This window comes from Cataglyphis hispanica, chromosome 6 (genome assembly GCF_021464435.1).
Source record: "Cataglyphis hispanica isolate Lineage 1 chromosome 6, ULB_Chis1_1.0, whole genome shotgun sequence".
Taxonomy (NCBI): domain Eukaryota; kingdom Metazoa; phylum Arthropoda; class Insecta; order Hymenoptera; family Formicidae; genus Cataglyphis; species Cataglyphis hispanica.
The window spans coordinates 6,796,833-6,817,410 of NC_065959.1; the positions used below are offsets into that span (position 1 = coordinate 6,796,833).

Genomic DNA, 20,578 nt, shown 5'->3' on the forward strand with positions numbered 1-20,578 from the left:
GAATCTCAATCAAATACGGCACGACGCTACCTCGGTTGTAGAGAAAAACAAAATAGAGACAGGCCGGCTTGACGAGGAGCGATATCACGTCTTTATCGCGATGGGGCGATGGGCACGAATCGTTTCCGTTCCGAGGTTTCTGGTGTTCCCGGCAGCTGCTACGCAGTCGAAAAGTGCACGAGTCTTCTCCTCTCGTCGTGGATGACAGAATAGCGGGATCCGGGAAGAGAGCGGAGGCGCAAAAAAAGAGAGACAAGAGGAGCGGCAGCAGAAAACGAAAAAAAAAAAAGAAAGAAAGAAAGAAAAAAGGGAGAAGAGGAGAGGAGGAGATCGTCCATCTATCATCCTGCAAAGTGGGCAAGATGGACGGGACTCGAAACCTCCCTCCCGTCTCTCTTTCTTCGAGGCTGCGCTTCTCTCGGGTATAACCTGCAGTTTCTGACGATAAGGCTGGATCAGCCATCTTACAAAAGGACGTATTATGTTACGACCTTACGGCGAGATTCCCACGAGCGTTCGGATGCCCGATAATCCTTCATCCGGCGCGGATAAATCGGCGTTAAAATCGTAAAGTGGAAGATGCTAATTCGCGCCCTGCTCCGGCCGCTATTCAGAAACTCGTAATTCCGCGACAGCTTGCTTTGCAGACCTTCTCCAAGATATTTCTCTAATTTATAATTAAATCAGACCTCCCGCATTACAAAACTCGCTCTATCTTTCCTTTTCTCTTTACAAAGATACGAGATTCTGCTTTTTGTCGAAAGAATCAACAAAGCAACGAAGCATGTCATATTGCAGTATTATTCTTGTACCTTTATTACTTATTATTCTTGAATTCTTTTTACAAAATATTGTAATATTACGATAAAATTTACTACATACGTTATATTCATTATTTGCATATATATATATAATCTTGTTTATTGTATATATTTCATCAATGTATAATTAAATTATTCTATAGTTAAATACGATTCAGAAAATCATCGCCAATACAGAATCTCGTACCTGATAATTGAGCGATAAGTGGGCAGGCAATTAATTAAACCCTTCTTAATACACGGCCGAAAGCCACGTGGACTTAATTATGTGCTCGTCTCGTAAATTCGACTCGCCGACTCGTCGGGATGTGGGCGAGATCGTGGTTAACGTAACATATGATTAATCCATCGCGCAAATGTAAAAATATACGGTATTCCATACGATAAGAGGATGAAACCTACGTGGTAATAAATGGTTTGACACAATGGAAAGGGGCGCGGGCACTCAGCTTATTAGTATCACTCCGTCGCACAGTCGTATTTGCGGTTCTTGTAACGCGATGCAGCAATGTATGGCTTGTATTTTACGACGTTGCAAAACATTTGTTCACTGTACGCTTAAGCGTGATAATAACCGGGACAAACGTCCGCCGAATGGAACCGAAGTCGCGCGACCACGCGAATGATTTAGAGGACAAAATTCGAGAACCCGAAGAGGCCGCGGTGGCTTTCAACGTCGACAAATTATAGGCTCGTCATACAAGGAGCCGTGCACTCAACCCCGGTTTATCGCTCGAGCGGCTGTAATAATTATCGTACAGTTGTTATCGTGTATCCCGACGATCGTAATACGTTGTATTATGCAGCCTTCATGGCCCTTGCAGTAAATCCCTCTCATCCTGACGTATAGTATTATATCACGTGCGAGCCGGATGTAAAATCGCGTTAATATTATCCGACATTTTCATATATTCCTCAACACGTAATTATATCTACTGACGCATCGTAAATTCATCGTTACTTAATTTTTATTTGATTTTCTGTATTACGGAAATGGATATATACGAATTAAAATGTCTAACTCAAGAGAGTACAAAGTTTTCAAATTGCTGTGCAATTTTTGTCATTAAACAAAAAAAAATATTAAGACTCTCGACGTCGTTATAAAGACTATTAAAATCATATACATAGGAATGCTTCTGCGTAACAGTCTAAGCATCGGAGGAATGCGCGGTCGATTGTAATTCTCGGCGCGTCGACTTGTCTCCCTCGAAATTTCAGAATCCCTCGCGAGAATGTCACATCGGCTATAGGAAAAGATTGTAAGGCGTGGGTCTTCTGTTATGAACAGAAGCAAGCGATCCGTCGGATGTCGTTTTGTCCCGTTCGTTATCGCGGTAACGCAGTCGTTAACGGCGCCGGCAACATTCGAAATTGGACAGACCGGTCGCGAGAGGCGAGGACCACCAAAGTCCTTTTGTTAATTTCGCGCGGGCGCGTCGGGCCACGTCGAAATTCGGTAATTGCTTTCTGGATTGGACCGAGCGAGCTGGGAGTTATTCTAGCTCCCTCGTCTTACATGCCACGATGCGAAAGTGCACAAAATCCACGCCCAATATCCTCGTTTTCCCTGTTGATTATTGTCGCAGCTCATTATCGTCTATTGTCTGAGCTCAGCGAGCTTGTAAATCCAATGCCATGTGAATGTCTATTTTGAAGCCTCGTCTTCTATTGTGTATTTCAATGTTGCGTTTATCAAGCTTCGACTTATTGTTTATGTAAATATAAATTGATTTATGATGAATTTATGCTTTCACTTATTTGATCTAAAATTTTTCTGTCATTATATATGCATAATATGCGAGTTGCTTTCATTTTTATAATGAATCGCTTGAAATAACGAATGTATTTCGAAATAGAAGAAATAAAGCACGAAATAGAAGCTTTAGTGCTCTCTTTGTCGAATCAGCATGGTCATTTTGAAATTCAAATATTACTTTTTCAAATATTACTTTTTGCGATTGAACCGAACGGGCTGGGAATTTGATATTCCAAGTTTTTATACGTTGAAAGTATTCCAACTTTTCATTATCATATTTCTCAGGATATTGTATTTTCTAATTTATTAAACACATTACATGTATAGAATATTTCCAATGCATTAGCAGATGTACATATTCGTTACTCGAAATTATTCATACGAGTTTTTTTTAGTTATTCATACGTTTTTTTATCGATAAAAATGCGTGGTATCAAATATATAGTTTCTGATCAATAATCGATAGTTATAAAATTTTTAATTTGTTCCATAGTTCCGCGAAGTGCTCTGGAGAGAAAAACTTTTATTGTGCAGCGTGTGACAAACGTTTATTCGATGGCACGATCAAACTCTACGGGGACAATAATATTTCGCGCCGACCAACTCGAACGCGAATGACGCGAGTTCCCTTTGTGCGTTCGGTGCAGACGCGGCCGCGCGTCGAAATTCGGTAATTACTTTCTGGATTGGCTCGAGCGAACTGGGAGTTCAATCTCCCAGACTCACACTCTCACCTTACATTCCCCTCGTCGTCGTTCTTCTCTTTCTTTCTCTCCCGGTTATACCATCTCTATCCCGTTCTCCCGTTTCGCATTTTTATTATTTCTCTCTTTTTCCCTCGTTTATCTCCCGCGACCCTTCCTCGCGTTCTCTCGCAAACATAATTACAGATTACGAGTTTCAACCCAATGGATGGTCAATGGCGAGAGCCATACTCCGAGACCACTAACCTATCATCACAAGCCTCTGGTTAACTCAGACTTCGAGAAGAGATTTCGAGGTTCCACGATATCCACGCGCTTTTCGAGAGATTCCAACCGCCATTTGTCTAATTCTCGATCAGTCAGAGGTGTCTTTTCGTATCAATGAGAGATGATTCAATTATTTGTTAATCTTTATTCATTGTTTCATTAGCGTATTTAATTATATACTAAATATAAAAGATGAATATTTAGTAGAATGTTTAATTATTTTTTGTTTATGTTTTTGATATTTAATTTGATTTCAAGACATGTAATATGAATAATTGTACTTGGAAAAAAATTAATTTTCTGATATCTATGTTGGAAACGGGAGTGATAATCAATATCTTTCATATCAATCATAATTTTTCTCAAATTTAAATAATCTTCTTTTTTTATGAACTGATTTTAATATGAAATTAACTTTTATAACCGAACTATGGAGCTAGGAGTACGTCAAAATGCTCGTAAGAAGTCGACCGAGATCGTGGAAATGGTTTCTCGTTACACGGGTAATGAGTTCAGTCGCGATGAGGAGTAAGTCTATAGTCACTCACGTGACGATCTGCTGCACGTGTGGCCAGTCACACGCACAAACGACAACTTTCCGGGGGGATAATCGAAGGCGAGCGGAGAAGGTTTGCCGCGGCATTCGACGCTCTTGAATAATTGATTGAAAATGTAGGACGAACTCGCGACTATGGTTGCAATAAAGTGGAACGTGCGGGTGTTGCACCGATGATGAACCTGGTCATCCGCCTTCGAGAACGTATAGGTCGAGAGGTCAATGGACAGTCGCGAGTTTGTAACGCGATTCTGAACGAACGTGACGCTGATGGATTTCGCTAGTTTTTACATGCACACTGGAAACAGTCACACGTACAAGAAATTAGGGCAAAGCACTATTGAATTGGAGTACACTTGAAAAATTTGATTTAATTTGATTAAAAAAAAAAAAAAATTAGACTCGTACACATACAAAGATATGTTATATCGCCAAATATATTTTGAAAAACGTATTGTACAAAAAAACATATTCAAATTTTTTTAATCTCTGAAATGGATTTGAAAGTTGACTGAACAGAACAATAATTTTTTAAATATCTTTATTAATATTTTCTCAATAAGGTTTGAGAAAATTGCACATAATGAAATTAATAAAACATATTTTTTATCTGTATGTGATATTTTTTAAATTACGCTAATTAAAATTAAATAATAATAGAACTATATATTAACATTTAAGATAATAATTACTGGATTTGACTAAAAACGAATGGTTTAGACGATATTTAGATCAAGATCTGACGCTTAGAAAAAATATTGTATTTTGTATTACAGAGACCTCAGTCACAATCAGATTGCCACTATAGGACCAAAGACGCTCAGAGGAGTGTCCGCTCTTAGACATTTGTAAGTATCTTATCAGACTTACTTGCTACAAAGATAGATTGTTTCATGACAATCTCTCCGAAGGCCATTTAGTCAAAGTCTAGTAGTCCATTATAAGCTCAAGATGTTTTATGTATGACAACTTTACTCACATTGCAACTAATGTTTCTAACAAAAATCTAGATAAAATCTACGATTGAATCTATTTTTTAAATATATATGTCGAGAAACACTATATATTGTAGTATCATGTTTTTCTACGTTGTAAATCTTTTTCAATGTCATTTATTAAGTGCAAAAGAGAGAAAATTTAAAAGTTTATGTAACTATTATAATATTTTTAAAAAAGTTTATATTTTAATAAATTATTTTGTTTATTTGGAAACCATAAATTGTTACTTTTTTTCCTAGATTACTTGACAACAACGTATTGACCTGCGTAGACGAAGCTTCGATACGAGAATTGAAAGATTTAGAAATATTGTAAGTATATGTAGATGTGTCTGACAAAATTTTATTTAAAGAGAGAGAGAGAGAGAGAGAGAGAGAGAGAGAGAGAGTGGATTTCCTATAAAAATAATTTTGTGTTTGACAGAAGATAAACGCGTGTTAAATATCCATTTCAGAATGTTAAACAACAATAAACTCGTAACGCTCGGCAAGGAGATGCTGAACGGTTTGTCGCATTTGCGAACTTTGAAGCTTGCGGACAACGCTCTCGCTTGCGATTGCCATTTAGCATGGTTATCGCGTCATTTGAGGAGTTATCCTCGCCTAGGGCAACACACACGATGTGCATCTCCGGCTCATCTCAAGGATCGCAATCTCGCCGATCTACAGGTGAGATTGACTGAAGAGACGAATTATCATCGATTAAACTCTAGTTTGCAAAATTTACAAACATCTATTTTTGTTAAAATTTGTTAAGTTATTAGATACTGTTATAAATATATTTATAATACATTAATATTACACACAAAAATATATTACAAATGCATGTTTATATTAAATTATTTATGTATTTATAACTGCCAAACTTTCTAATGGAATAGACTAGTCCAATCATAAATCAAATATTGTATGAGAAAAAAGAATGGAGCATTTGAACAATCGTTAAGTTTATCGATATCCCTGCTAACCTACTTCGTGCTTGATACGAGTTCTAAACCTATTGTTTGCAGGAGCACGAGTTCAAGTGTTCAGGCCTGGTTGAGCGAACGGGATCGGAATGCAGCGCTGAACCTCAGTGCCCGCATCCTTGTAAATGCGCTGATGGGATCGTCGATTGCAGGGAGAACTCCTTGACGAAAGTACCAACCCACCTTCCCGAGGATACCACTGAGTTGTAAGTAAAAAAACCGCCATGCCATGATCGCGCATTGTGTGTAACTCCTCTTCGTCTGAAATTTATTTCTTGTTCGTATATGTATTATCGATAAGCCGGATTGTGATTCAAGTGCACATTCATATCTCAAGCTGCTTTATTACTTTTTTTTTATTGGACACTTGTAATTGTTTGTTGTGACAAAAAATAGCAAAAGATAATAGTACTAATAAGTTTTTAATTTTTTAATTTAATTTCTAATAATTTTTTTTATTTTTTATTGTTTTTTATTTTTATTATTAATTTTTCGATGTAATGCTATGTAAAATCATAGATTGTTTTGTGGAATCTATTAATGGACGAAATAATAATATATATATATATATATATATAACGCACATGAAAAATTTATCTTTGTACATATTTGTGAAAAACTGAAAAGATTAACAAATCACAAAGAAGATAGTACGAATAGATAAGAAACAATCGATAGCCGACATTTTAAGTGTTTATTAGTACAAATGTGCTAATTTATTTTTGTAATTCGTTTTTTTTATTGCCCGCACAGGCGATTGGAACAGAATGGCATTACGGAAATTCCACCAAAGGCCTTCTCACCGTATAGAAAATTGCGAAGAATGTGAGTGACGTTCATGATTGACCTGCTCTAACATATGTACACACTATTTTTCGATCGTGCACAAAACGTTTAATTTTCTATGTTTGTATTTTGTATGTTTCCGATTTTTCATCTACAGTGACCTGAGTAACAACCAGATAAAAAAAGTAGCGGCGGACGCTTTTCACGGTTTGAAGTCACTCGAATCTCTGTATGTATTTTTTTCTCTTTTTATATTTATACGTTTTAAAAAATCTCCTTTTTTTCTGCAACAATAAACGGTGATGTATTTTGTTGCAGAGTTTTGTATGGCAACAAAATCACGGAGCTGCCGGCTGGTCTTTTCCAAGGCTTGACAAATTTACAATTGTTGTGAGTAGATACAAAAAACTATAAAACGTAATTAAAGTTTAGAATCAAAACAAACAATTGCATAAAAATATCTCGTCGAAATTAATAAATTATATTAATATGTAGGTAGTTTTTTTTTTATATAATGCGAGGTCAACTTTAAAAAGGCGAGAAAATTAATAATTCATATTATAACTACTGAAGAAAATGTTTTTATTCATGGCCTTACGTATTGTTCTCGCTTTCCCGTGAAGTATTGCAACGAAGCAACTGTTGGAAATTATGGCGAAACTTATTGTTTCAGGTTGCTGAATGCCAATGAGATATCATGCATACGAACAGACCTGTTCAAAGACTTAACCAGTCTCACCTTGTTGTCTCTATACGACAACAACATACGTTCATTAGCTAATGGGACTTTTGCAAACCTACGAAGCATAAAAACATTGTTCGTATTATTAATGACAAAATTCCTTACAGACATTTACACTAGCATGTTGAAAAAATCCATTTTTGTAAAAAATCATTATTTTAAAAATACTTAATCAAGAAAAGTATTTCTTGCAACTTTTAAAGCATTACCAGTGACCTGATTCTTTTTTCACAGACACTTAGCGAGGAATCCATTCATCTGCGATTGCAATCTACGATGGCTGAGCGCGTATCTTCACGCGCACCCTATAGAGACATCCGGTGCTAAATGCGAAACGCCAAAAAGAGCGCAGAAACGGAAGATCGATTCGATGCGGGACGACAAGTTCAAATGTAAGGGTAAGCACAATTCGACTTTTCCGGTATATCTCTTCTTAACACTTCGGCAGGATAGTATACAGGTCGGTAGTCTATGTGGAGGAAGATATATTGCACGATGAATGTAAATAGATCCCTATTATCCGCTGACTTGCATTTATATTTCACATCTTTACGAATCTTTGTATTATCATACATTCATATACATACGTATTTGTATGAATTTAATCATCTTTGCATTAACACAATTTAGGTAAATATTGTCATCACTCATTTCATCTTAGCTTTTGAATCGTTAAAGATAAAAACGTGCACTTATCTTAAATAGAAAGCAACAAAAAGATAGAATATATAATTAGAAGAAAAAATCAAATCAATTTAAGATGCATATAAATTAATAGTTTTTCTCTTGCTGAGAGAAAGGATATATTGAAAGTCGATGCGAATCATTGAAATTGATCGATCGTATTACTTTATTATCAATCACTCGATGGATGATAACACACGGTGTGCCACTTCCGAACTGATCCTCGGTTTCCATTTTCGCTCGTGTGAAATCACCCACCGTTACTTCCAATGCTTCTTGCATCCCATATCCAGACACGTACGTCTTCTCCTTTCTCTCTGTCTCAATTCTTCTTCGTTCTTGTCGACACGTCCGGAACAGGTGACCAGACGATCTATATATGTGTTCTCGCACAGTAGGATCCCTTGATAAATGCTGGTCACTTCGCCGGTCGTATGTAATTGCCGATGGATGTATCTCGCTAATCTAATATAACATGGTAGGTATGCATTAATGTCAGTCGATGTTATTATGTGCATTTGCAGGCACGCTCGCAAACTCGTTTCGTTCGTGCTCGTACGAACGATAATCATTTACCGAAATGAAGCTGCATACAAATCATCGATATAGATAAGCGTGCCATAAAAGATTACGTTTTTCGATATTTTATCTGTCGACATGAAATTTTATGTTAACTCACGAAAGAAAATCGTAGAAAAATATTTGAGCACGTTATACTGTTAAGATATAAGAATGCTGTTGGATACAGATAAGGAAACTATGATTTATGTATGCATAACTATTTTAAATGTTAATACACATTATCGTTTTGATATTCTCAGCATTTTAGAAAGACAGTTGAAGAGGTTTCAACAATATCACATTAATCTTACATACAAAAATATCTTCTATGGTTAAAGTCACTCATATCTTCATTGATTGTCAAATTTGACGTGTGGCTTCCAGAAATAGAAGAATTTTATATCTCGGTTATTTCCATTGCATGATATTTTGCATTTATTTTGTTTTTCCGCAACTTTCATAATTCGGAAGAAATTTATTAAAAGTGTACAGATATCATCATATTTCTCTGAAATGCATTATATATTGTATGACGTATATTTTGTTGAGAAATTCGTATTTGCTGCATTTGGTTGACGATAATACCTAGAAGTTTCTAACATTCCTTCTTGCAGCTTCAAGTTTTGCTCGGATGCATTTTCCTTATAAGCCACGTAATTCGAAAAAACATATACATATATGTATATATGTACTGTTGTATGCGTACAAGTATATATTTGATTATACAGGAATAATAAGATGCAAAAACCGAAGAGCCACATTAACATCTTGCTTGTTAACATCTTGAATATATACTAAAGAATCACGCAAACAAATTTGTTATAGTTTTAACAAAGAAAAAAAATTGTTTTGCAATTTATGATATTTATATTCCTAAAAAACAAATTTAGCATATATAAATATTGATATAATGCTTGCCATAAATATCAATATAATTAAAATTGATTTAATGTATATTGCAATAACTATATTTAAAGATCGCTAGAGATAGAAATTTAATTAAATTTAAATTTTTTAAGAAATAAACAATATTTATATAATCTTATATCGCTACATTGATTTGTACTCACACAAGAAAGAATAAAATAGACTATTACATTATTCCGACAGCATATAAGCACAATTAATGTGACTGGAAGAAAAGATGATATTCATCTCTGACAACTTATCCCGCATGTATTTATACAAAACTCAATTCAGAGTTAGTGGAAAACAAACATGTTGGTAGCACGCATATGTGCACACATATACGCCGGTATAAACGAGCATAACTGCTACGTGTAACTCTGCAAACAAGAACTTACGTTACCAGCATAAAACTTGTATACAACTTTCGCAACTTGCGCGCCACCGGCTACGGCAAAAATTTACACAATATCCTTGCTTCTGTTTTACGAAGGATTTCGCGAGAATTAGGAGAAAAGTGCTTTTAGTCTTTGCAGAAGGAAACGAATGTCGCTCCTTAAACAACACTCCCGTAAGAATATCACCGAAGCGGTTCGTTGAAAGATGGATTGGACAACGGAAAATAACCGATTTATTTTAACTTAGCAATTTATTTTTTTTTTTTATTTTATTATTTATCTTAATCATATATTAAGAAAAAAAAAAACTAGTACATATTTATGTAAAACAAGTATTACAAAATTATTGTATATTTTTTTTATTTATATATTATTTATTATATATTAATTATATATTAATTACATATATTATTTATTATATTGATGTGAAAAATAATTAGTGATTTCTTATTTTGATTAATATTATCAATTATTAATTCTTAATTTGCGATTTTATTCCCTTTAAAATGCAGCGACGAAGACAGAGAGAAATAAGTATGTGTGGGCATTCGATATTGGAAGAGAGAAAAAGTTAATTCTTCTTCTCTTTTAACGATCTTGACGACAAATAAAAATCACTATAATATTTTCGAGAAAGTACAATCGATATACATCATATAAACCGGCATTATACACGATGCAATATGTATCGTCAATATAATTACGTATGCGTACATCACACCCGGCAAATTGTAATGTGGTGTATAATACGATGATAAATCATTTCTGCCATAGCCGCATTCATACATAAACATATTTAGTCCTCAACACTAACGCACGACGTTAAACACTCGATTAACGTGCAAGCATACGGCCTCGCGCGTACGAGTGGTTCGTTTAACGACATCATTAATTACACTGTTCATTATCAAAATTTATCGTTAATAAATCGGCATCATCATCATCATCATCGCGGTTATTGTATAATTACGTCTGATCGACGTAATTTTCACGAAGGAATGCATCGTACTCAGCATTCATTCGTGACCGGGATATCGAATAATGCTTTGCGACACGAACACGTGTGCATTATTCCCGTCTTAACTCGGAGAGAAAGGTCGTGATCGAGTGCGGAAGTGTTGCTCAGGCGCGATTGTTCCGAGTTCGACTCTATCTCGAAACTTTGTCCGCAGGTGACGAGGAGCTGTTAACAAAAAGGGCCGGCGAGTGTATTCTGCCTGGTGCCTGTCCCGCGTCCTGTACGTGCAATGGTGCGACGGTTGATTGCTCCAACAAGAGATTAACTGCGATACCGAAGGATCTTCCGCTTTATACATCGACTCTGTAAGTGCATCTCTTAATCATGTTAAACTTGCGCGGTGACAAACAAACGCTCGTGATCAGTTCGATGCTGTGCTCAGTGTCAAAAAATTTTATCGGAAAAATGTATAAATATTTTTTTTTTATTTTTATAGCTTTTTTTTTGATAAATTAACCGTTGATAACGGAAAAAATTGACAAATAAAAAAACAGGTAATTTCCGTTAAAGTTTCCTCTAACAATATTTTACTTGTCGTTACATCGCGAGAGCGACAAACGTAGGCGTATAAAATGAAAGAACCAAAGGCAAACTCAATTTATGTCATACAGGATGTAGCAGCATCCGCAATATATTTCATGCAGTTATGTTTGTCACGCTGAACGCACTTGCACCGCGAACATTTTTAGTGTCTCCCGAAATACTATGTGACATCGCGTTGATAAAGAGGCTGGTCGATCTAAAATAAGAGAGATATTCCCATCAAATATTTTGTTATTTAAGATAAAAACGTAAAAACAATAACATAACTTATTATTATTGTTATTTATATCTACCTTGCCAGGTAATTCTACATCTCATAATTAAAATTTTTTATAACAAGTTTTTAATAAAAAAATCTATAACGGGTAATAATTATACGCTACAATATAGTTAGTGCAATATAATTATATTATCATAATATCTATATAATAATTATTCGTAAGATTTATCTATTGATTGACAACAATTCGCGATAAATGCAAACCTAGGTAATGACAATTAACATTTAAATATGCAATGAATATGAGCTATATTATTAACAATATTAAACACTTAATTAAATTATAAAAATAATTAATTTCGGCGTTAATTTGAGTGATAATCATTTTTAGCTAATGACAATAATTAGCATATTAAATACAGAAATATACGTGTATTAATAACTTCTAGTATAAATTGCAGATTACAATTACAAAACAATACAAGAAATTCAGTTGTAATTACTAGATTTAATAAATTAGAGAATTATTAGAATTAATAGACTAGTTATTTTTTTATGAGAAAGTGTTTATTTCGAGTGTCGGACAAGTCGATCGATCGGTCTGGATGGTCCAGTGGTCGAGTGGTTAGAATGAATATCATTCGTCTGTAGAAAATTCCTCGTTGCTTCACTCGAATATTAATTCGATCGTCGAACCAGATAATCATCTGATTAAATCGTGGAATGCGATGGAAAAAAGGCAATGAAGAGATCGGGCTATTATTCCCAGTAAATTATGCATCCAGTCCGTTTAATGGATCGGCGCTTTGGAAAATAATTTCTCGATACTATTCGATGAGAGAGAAATTGATGCATATGTACCGATTTTTAGAAATAAAAATATACATATATATAAAATTATTTTTCTACTATGAATATATGGCTTTTTAATTTTGCTTTAATATTACTTGTATCTCTTATAATAATGTTTATTAATATACATTGATATATCAGATATAAATTTATGTCAGATTTATCTCTTGCCAGATATTTTCGTCAAAAAATTTTAAAACTTTATATATATCGAAAAATAAAATAACGAGCGCTACTGATAATTGTTATAGGAATTGCATTTATCATTTTACTTTATTTCAATGTGCGCGTAGCGTACATTTTTGTACTCCGATAGATTCCAAGTTAATAGTTGTAGCTGTACGTTAAAACGTATTAATTACGAACGAAGCAAAACAATCAACTGCACAAGTTACACTATTGCTCGGTATATCGCACGAAAATTCTGCAACACCAATTTCTGCACGAGTTATTCCAGCGCGCAATTCGCAAAATTTATTGGGCGGCGCATTGTTATAACGCGGTAGAGAGAATAAATTGCTTGGCGGGTAGTCGAAAACAAGTGATGGAGTAACGAACGGCAAGTACCAATTTCGCTCTTTTTTTTTCTCTCTTTCTCTCTCTTTTTACTATTTACTGTTTGACTAACGATACATACATACCGCAAAACACGCGAGCATTTTGGCACGATCGTCGCGATTCCGCTCTACTTGTATCCTTTTCCGCTTGTGTGTTCTCGCGCCAGACTGTTGAGCAACAATGAACTGGACAAGATCAAAGCGGATGGTCTCTTCGAGAAGCTGCCGGAGTTGCAGCATCTGGACCTCAGAAAGAATAAAATCTCTCGCATCGAGGCGTCCGCCTTTCAAGGGGCTCACAACCTCACCGACCTGTAAGTCAACCCGAATTTACGCCCCTTTCATGCAAAAAGCCGGCTTCTTCTTCATGACGATGTCGTCGTTGTCGTCGTCGTCGTTGTCTTTCCGGAAAACTTCGCTTTTGCCGGTACAATAGAAGTCGTTCTAAAAGTACCGTTGTATAACGTCAGAATTGTTTTCTTTACGCGGTCTTCTTAGATGATATTTTCAACTTTAGAGAATCTTCCGGGAAATTTTCGAAGGCTACATTGTCCTCGGGAAAATTATTAAAGCAATGCGGACGATTTTCCATTAAAGACTCGAGTGCTATTTTGACTATTTATTTAACGATCTGTCAAATTTTATGGCAAATAATTTATATCTGTGTACTGATTACTAGAAATATTATAATGTCATAGATATAACTATTCTTATTGACAATTAATCTATAAATACAGTATATTAATTAATCTAATATACATACATATATATATATATATATATATATGTATATTGTTTTATTATTTTACATCTTATAAAATAATAAATAACAGAAAATACAAGAATTTAAATTGCAATCGTATTAGCTCTTTTTGTTATTTATTATGTATAATTCATAATTCAGTAGATGACAAGGATCATAAATCCTTCATAGTTAATAGCTATATATATATTTTAAAGCACATATTAGGCGCGGTACCATCTTCGAAATGTCTTGCATACCTTCTCGTCTTTTAATAATGTTCATACGCGTTCAATGATATTTATCGACTCGTAAAAGTAACGACGGCAAATTATAATTTGCAAAGTCAGTTCGCAATCCTTTCTCATTTTATCGTACGCGTCGTTTCGCAAAGTGACGAGCTTTCTCTTCGCAGGCTTCTGTCCGAGAATAGGCTGCGAGAAGTACACAACAAGATGTTCTCTGGTCTATCGAGCCTTAAAACGCTGTAAGTACCTCATTGATACAGCATATCGTCCTCGTTAATAAAATGGTATCGTATAATACACGGTGATTCATATAATTCACTCTGCGTAGGAATCTCCATGGTAATTCCATCACGTGTGTTATGCCGGGATCGTTTGAAGGAATGCCACATATACGCGCTATGTAAGTAAACAATTATCGGTTGTAAAAGCATTTAAAAATTTAATTTCATTACTTTTTTATTTTGTTACTGTATCGTTTATATTTTTTCGATACTTACAGCAACATGCAAAGTAATCCGCTATCATGCAACTGCTATCTCGCATGGTTTGCCGGATGGCTGAGGAAACGAGATATAACTGGAATCACTGGCCGGTGTCATGATCCGCCCCGATTAAAGGATGCCATCATTAAAGACATTCCGCACCATGAGTTTAAGTGCAACAGTGCGTATCATTCAATATATTGTCTAATATATTAAATATTGTGCAACTGTAGATAGATACATCTGTCGTCATGTAATTTATCACTACCTATTTAGTACTATCGTATTTTATTATCAATCAGATCGCTATGAATTTGAAATAGAGTACAAATTTGATAGATATCCCGTGAAATCGATGTATGCAGCTTTGCATACAAACTGATTCAGGCACGTAAAACATTGATATCGATACATATTATTTAAATTGATATCAATGCATATCAATTAAATTTGAATTTATAATGAATTTGTTTGCATCTCGGATGTCTTCGAATCGCGAAGAAATTTCAGGAATAAGCTAATTACTTTTACCGCGCATCTTTATTCGCTTCGATAAAATAATATTCGCGATCTGAATTGCAAATCCTCGTTAACGATCCACCAACCGTTTTACACCCATCAGACGACAGCGTGGGTTGCCTAGGCGACGATTACTGCCCGCCTCAATGTAATTGCGCGGGCTCGGTGGTGAGATGTTCGAGGTCTCAGCTTACAGAGATTCCGCGCGGGATTCCACCGGAAACCACCGAGCTGTATTTGGACGTGAATGACATCAAGACGATCCAGCCGGAGAGGCTGAACCACCTGAGGATTCTCACCAGACTGTAAATAAAACACGCGTGCACACCGTCCGTATATCTTTCGAGCGGCTTTCGCCATGTTTTAACGTCCGTTTCGTTTTCAGGGATCTGAGCAACAACCAGATCGGAATGCTGTCCAACGATACCTTCAGGAATCTCACGAAGCTGTCGCACCTGTAAGTCGAATATTTACTCCGCGAAGAATTCTCGTAAGAGACTCGCGAAACGATTTATGTTATATACGACGCATGAATCTCTTTTGCAGGATCATCAGTTACAATAAACTGCAGTGCGTGCAGCGAAATGCCCTCGCGGGATTGAAAAACCTGCGAATAATGTGAGTCACACATCTACGAGCATTCGACTAAAGTTTTTATCGTGACATGCCTTTTTTTACCGTCATCGCGAAGCGATTTATGCACGCGCTTTTATGTACTGTTTGCAATTGTCGAGTAATAGATATTTTGTATTACTAAAACCGAGATCATTTAATAAGCGCTCTCTAACAAATCTATTAACGGAGCGAAAATAAAATTTTACATTACTAATGGTATTAAAATATAAAAGAAAAATTTATATTAAACTTTTAATTTTTGTAAATGTAGCACAATAAAGCCATTAATCCTGATAAAGTAAAATATTATGATGTGAATCATAATAGTCTTAAATTGTTAATCGATATCTGGATGTCTTTTCAATCTTTTAGAATAAAATGATAAAATTTAATGTTTCTAACATCGATAACATAAAAAATACACAATAATCTCGTTTTCAGTTCACTGCACGGCAACGATATATCGATTATCCCAGAGGGAGCTTTCGAAGACCTCAAGTCTATAACGCATCTGTAAGTATCGTTCCGTTTGTAACCACACGCACTCGATTTTCGGCACCAGCCATTTATCAATGACGATATTTACAGCGCCCTAGGGTCCAACCCGCTTTACTGCGACTGCAGCATGCGATGGTTGGCCGAATGGGTGAAGAAAGATTACGTGGAGCCTGGTATAGCCAGGTGCATGGAGCCTCCTGCAATGAGAGACAAATTGCTTTTGACGACACCGGCTAGTGCCTTCCAATGCAAAAGTAAATATCTTATAAACACATATCTCGATTGCGGACAGAATGGCTAAGAGACTCTACTCGCCGTCAAATTAATTAATTGCTATTCGTGAATGGTACGGCGATAATATGCATTGTTGATACAAATAATACAAAAAGCGAGCGATCATTTACACGCCATATCTGCAACTCTAATGCAATGTTGTTCTTAAGTATGCAGTGACATTCATTAATATCGTTTAGTAAAATATTTATACTACTGGAAACGAATAACGCGGATCATTATCCTGCTTAGTAACGACTTTGTTGTAAAACGATGGACCATTGAGTATCGATTTTCCATTAGACCTGAAAAATATCTTTTGTTCTATTTAACGACGTTATTTCGACACAGAGTTCGTAGCATGTCGTAAGAGAAGCAAGAAGGCATCTTTCTCGTCTCTTGGCCATTACTGATCCGCGATCGCATACTGATTGTCGCACGTGACGATGTTTTTGATTTTTCGTAGTACAACGCGACGCAGTCTGTTTAGTTCGTGGTTTTTTGGCCCATTATCACGGTAGGGTACTAAAATTGCTCATTAATCGTAGACCTTTCTTCCGCGCAGCCAAGCAACAGCCAGCCGAAGTCTTGGCCAAGTGCGACTTGTGTTACACCTCGCCATGCGAAAACGGAGGATTTTGCGAGGCGCTTCCGGACCGGCAGTTCCGTTGCAAGTGCACGCCAGGATATCACGGGGACCGGTGTCAGCATAAAATTGACGCGTGCTATGGAAATCCTTGCAGGAACTCCGGAACTTGCAAAGTATTGGAGGAAGGAAGATTCAGGTACTTACCAAACGCGACAGTCCGAGTCTTGATCAAAGTAGTGGCTCGTCGGGTTGACTTTAGAGTTGTTCGTTCAGTGGTACCCGTAGACAGCGTTTGCTATATCGTATCATATCTAGACGAAACTTCCTTCGAGATCCTCTTGTAGTGTCCTATAGCTGTTTCTCCTCTTTCGCGTGAGCGCTTTTTGCCCTTGCAAAATTACGTAGACTTTTCACTATGTATAATCAAACGCATAATTAAACGAGAAATTGGTGATATTTGAATCTTATTATTTTGATTATTGTTTTGAAAAAGAATTGTGATCAAATATAATAATAACACTACAAAATAGATTTATCGTAAAAAATATAAATATTTATATATATTTTTTTAAGACAATAATGAAATTAATTAAAATAATAAAGAATATATACGTTGCCAAATATTGAATGATATTAAAAATAATACAAATTAGCATAATTGTGCGTTATAAAAAAAAAGTCGATGTCATAACGATAATAATATTATCATAGATATTATCATAGATATTAGTAGAGCCTGCACGTCATCAACATTATTTCGCGTATGCTAAATAGTTCTTTGAGATTATTGTAAATAAATAGTTTGTCTCGACATCAAAATAGATTTAAACATGCACGATAGAAAGCTTGTATAGAGAATTGTATATCGAAGTTTGATTTCAATTCGATAAATCGTGAAAACGCAATAAAAAATATTGTCTTTCTGTTGCTATGCTGTTTTGATAACTGGCGCGCCGTTGCTTAAAGTGACGCCTGGAGTAGAATCCGATCGAAGCGTTCGTCAAGTTCCAGCTTCTAACACGCGTAATAAACGGGACCCTTTGCACGTGAGCCCCGAGGAGTGACGACTACCGGCTATAAACTGCCGACGGCGTTGTCAATAACCTGTTTATAACAAAAAGGCTATTGCAATTATCGAAAAATCAAAGAATCAAATTTACGCGCCTGTTATTTTCAGTGTGCGTGCATAAAATCGATATAAACATGTCGCGCAAAGTTTACATAATATTTCTGATAAAAAGAATAATTTATCTTGGATTGTAAATATTTTTTTTCCTTTATACATATTATTGCTTACAATAATAATCATAATGTAATTCGCACGCACACACATACAAAATTTGCAGTAATAATTAACTATTAATAATGTAATAATGATTTATTTAATTATCCCAATTGAATTTCAAAATCTAATTAAATATAAATTTAATCTATTTTAATCTAATAATGAGACTGCAAATGCAAGTTAATTTTTCTTCTTGAATTTCAATATATGTATATCAAATAAATATTAAATTTCTAAGTTTCTCTTTTTATTACATTTCACATTATAAGCATTTAATCGTCAAATTTAATATGCTGGAAGCACGCGGAAAGGAAAAATCACATGCACAAATATATCGGCAGTTTATCGCCCGTGATATAAAATACATTTGGCGGATCTACCGCGATCGCATGTCGGGCTCAATGTCTCGATTGACGTTCAGTCGGTGTGTGACAGTTGCGACTGCGCCCCCGGGTACAAGGGACTTCGATGCGAGAGCAACGTCGACGACTGTGCCAACAACAGGTGCGCTAATAACGCGACCTGCATCGACCTCGTACAGGCCTATCGATGCGACTGCGCCCCAGGATTCATGGGAGAATACTGCGAGGAGAAGATACCCTTTTGCACAAAGGGGCACGACCCCTGTGAGAACGGAGGCCGATGCGTCGATCACAAGACCCACTACAGCTGCGAATGCCCGATCGGCTTCGCCGGTCTCAATTGTTCCACAAACCTGGATGACTGTGTCGATCATATGTGCCAGGTATGTGCGTGATATCTTTCAATAATGTTGCATTCAATCTCGATTGCCGGATTTAATTTCCTTGAGCGGGGTGCCAATTTAATGTCATTTCCTAATTTTTTCGTGCGATAAAGCTATTATACGCAGGAAAAATAGTTAGATACAACGCGCTTTGTTGAAATAATATATTGATTATCGGATTTGTTATATATTCTGTGCCTCATTCGAATGTACAGCAAATGTTTGGCAAAAGTACATAATATTTTGCGTGTTGCCAATTAGGCAAGCTTTAAGCCCTTCTAATAAGATAACATAAAGAGAAACTCGATAAAATAAATATTACATTAAATGATATGATTTTAATAATGAGTGTCACAAAATATTTAATAATTCTGATTTAATTTTTCAATAATATTTTTCTACATTTCTTCCCTTATACTTTTTTTTAATATCGCAATATCAAGCGCGACATTAAATAAACATAGATTTTAAATCTAGATTTTATAACAAATTTTGCAGAGAATATTTAATAAAATTTTTTATAATATCTTTTTTCTTAATTTACAATGTATAATTAATTCTAAACATTTATAAAAATACATGATAACTACATTATTATTGATTGTAAAATTCATTAAAATAAGTGATTGTACTATTGCTGTAGAAATCGCGTGCACGATACTGCCTATCTACATGAGGTCGATGATATCTGTTTCATTTACAACATATCGTACAAATTTATTTTCTCATATCGCTAGCAGTTGCGACAATCGCAATTAATTTCTCGGTGCCGCACTAGCAGTACTTTTTTACGTTTGTAGCAGTTGTAATAATATAACGCTCTTCGTTATTTTAAACTATTTTAATTATATGATATTATATGTATTTTATAATTGCTATTTTTTTAAACTTGCGTTATATATTTATACTGCACAGGATATTTAATACAGCGATATATTATATTATTCTTTGGATTGCATTTTGAAATTTATTTCTTGGATGAATCACTTAACATAGTATCAATTTAATTCACCACAGAATCAACATGAAAAGTCAAACAGCGACATAACTTGACTTTCATGAGAAGCAAACTTTTATTTGACTATCGACTCTTAAATAGAATCTCAGTCGAACAGATATGATCTTCCGACCGAAAGAAACTTTACAAGATCCACGACCTAGAAGCAAAGTTGGCGCATAAAATTTTAGCGAAAGTTCTTCTTCGTAGTGCAATGTTATAATACTAGCCAAATTTCGTCCGAG

General features: G+C 35.4%; 1 protein-coding gene across 2 annotated transcripts in view; it reads left to right on the top strand.

Moving 5' to 3' along the window:
• LOC126850219 (protein slit) overlaps positions 1-20,578 on the top strand; it is a 305,313-nt gene that overhangs the window by 276,942 nt on the left and 7,793 nt on the right. Inside the window, exons 4-24 of one of the 2 annotated variants that reach the window (XM_050592951.1) lie at positions 4,884-4,955; positions 5,346-5,417; positions 5,561-5,774; positions 6,116-6,279; positions 6,827-6,898; positions 7,017-7,088; positions 7,178-7,249; positions 7,533-7,676; positions 7,836-7,999; positions 11,323-11,473; positions 13,508-13,654; positions 14,498-14,569; positions 14,659-14,730; positions 14,830-14,993; positions 15,435-15,636; positions 15,717-15,788; positions 15,878-15,949; positions 16,388-16,459; positions 16,535-16,698; positions 17,283-17,502; positions 19,027-19,336. In XM_050592951.1, coding sequence (XP_050448908.1) covers positions 4,884-4,955; positions 5,346-5,417; positions 5,561-5,774; positions 6,116-6,279; positions 6,827-6,898; positions 7,017-7,088; positions 7,178-7,249; positions 7,533-7,676; positions 7,836-7,999; positions 11,323-11,473; positions 13,508-13,654; positions 14,498-14,569; positions 14,659-14,730; positions 14,830-14,993; positions 15,435-15,636; positions 15,717-15,788; positions 15,878-15,949; positions 16,388-16,459; positions 16,535-16,698; positions 17,283-17,502; positions 19,027-19,336 — 2,764 coding nt within the window. The remainder of the gene's footprint in view (positions 1-4,883; positions 4,956-5,345; positions 5,418-5,560; positions 5,775-6,115; positions 6,280-6,826; positions 6,899-7,016; positions 7,089-7,177; positions 7,250-7,532; positions 7,677-7,835; positions 8,000-11,322; positions 11,474-13,507; positions 13,655-14,497; positions 14,570-14,658; positions 14,731-14,829; positions 14,994-15,434; positions 15,637-15,716; positions 15,789-15,877; positions 15,950-16,387; positions 16,460-16,534; positions 16,699-17,282; positions 17,503-19,026; positions 19,337-20,578) is intronic. The other variant, XM_050592952.1, reaches the window with a different exon arrangement.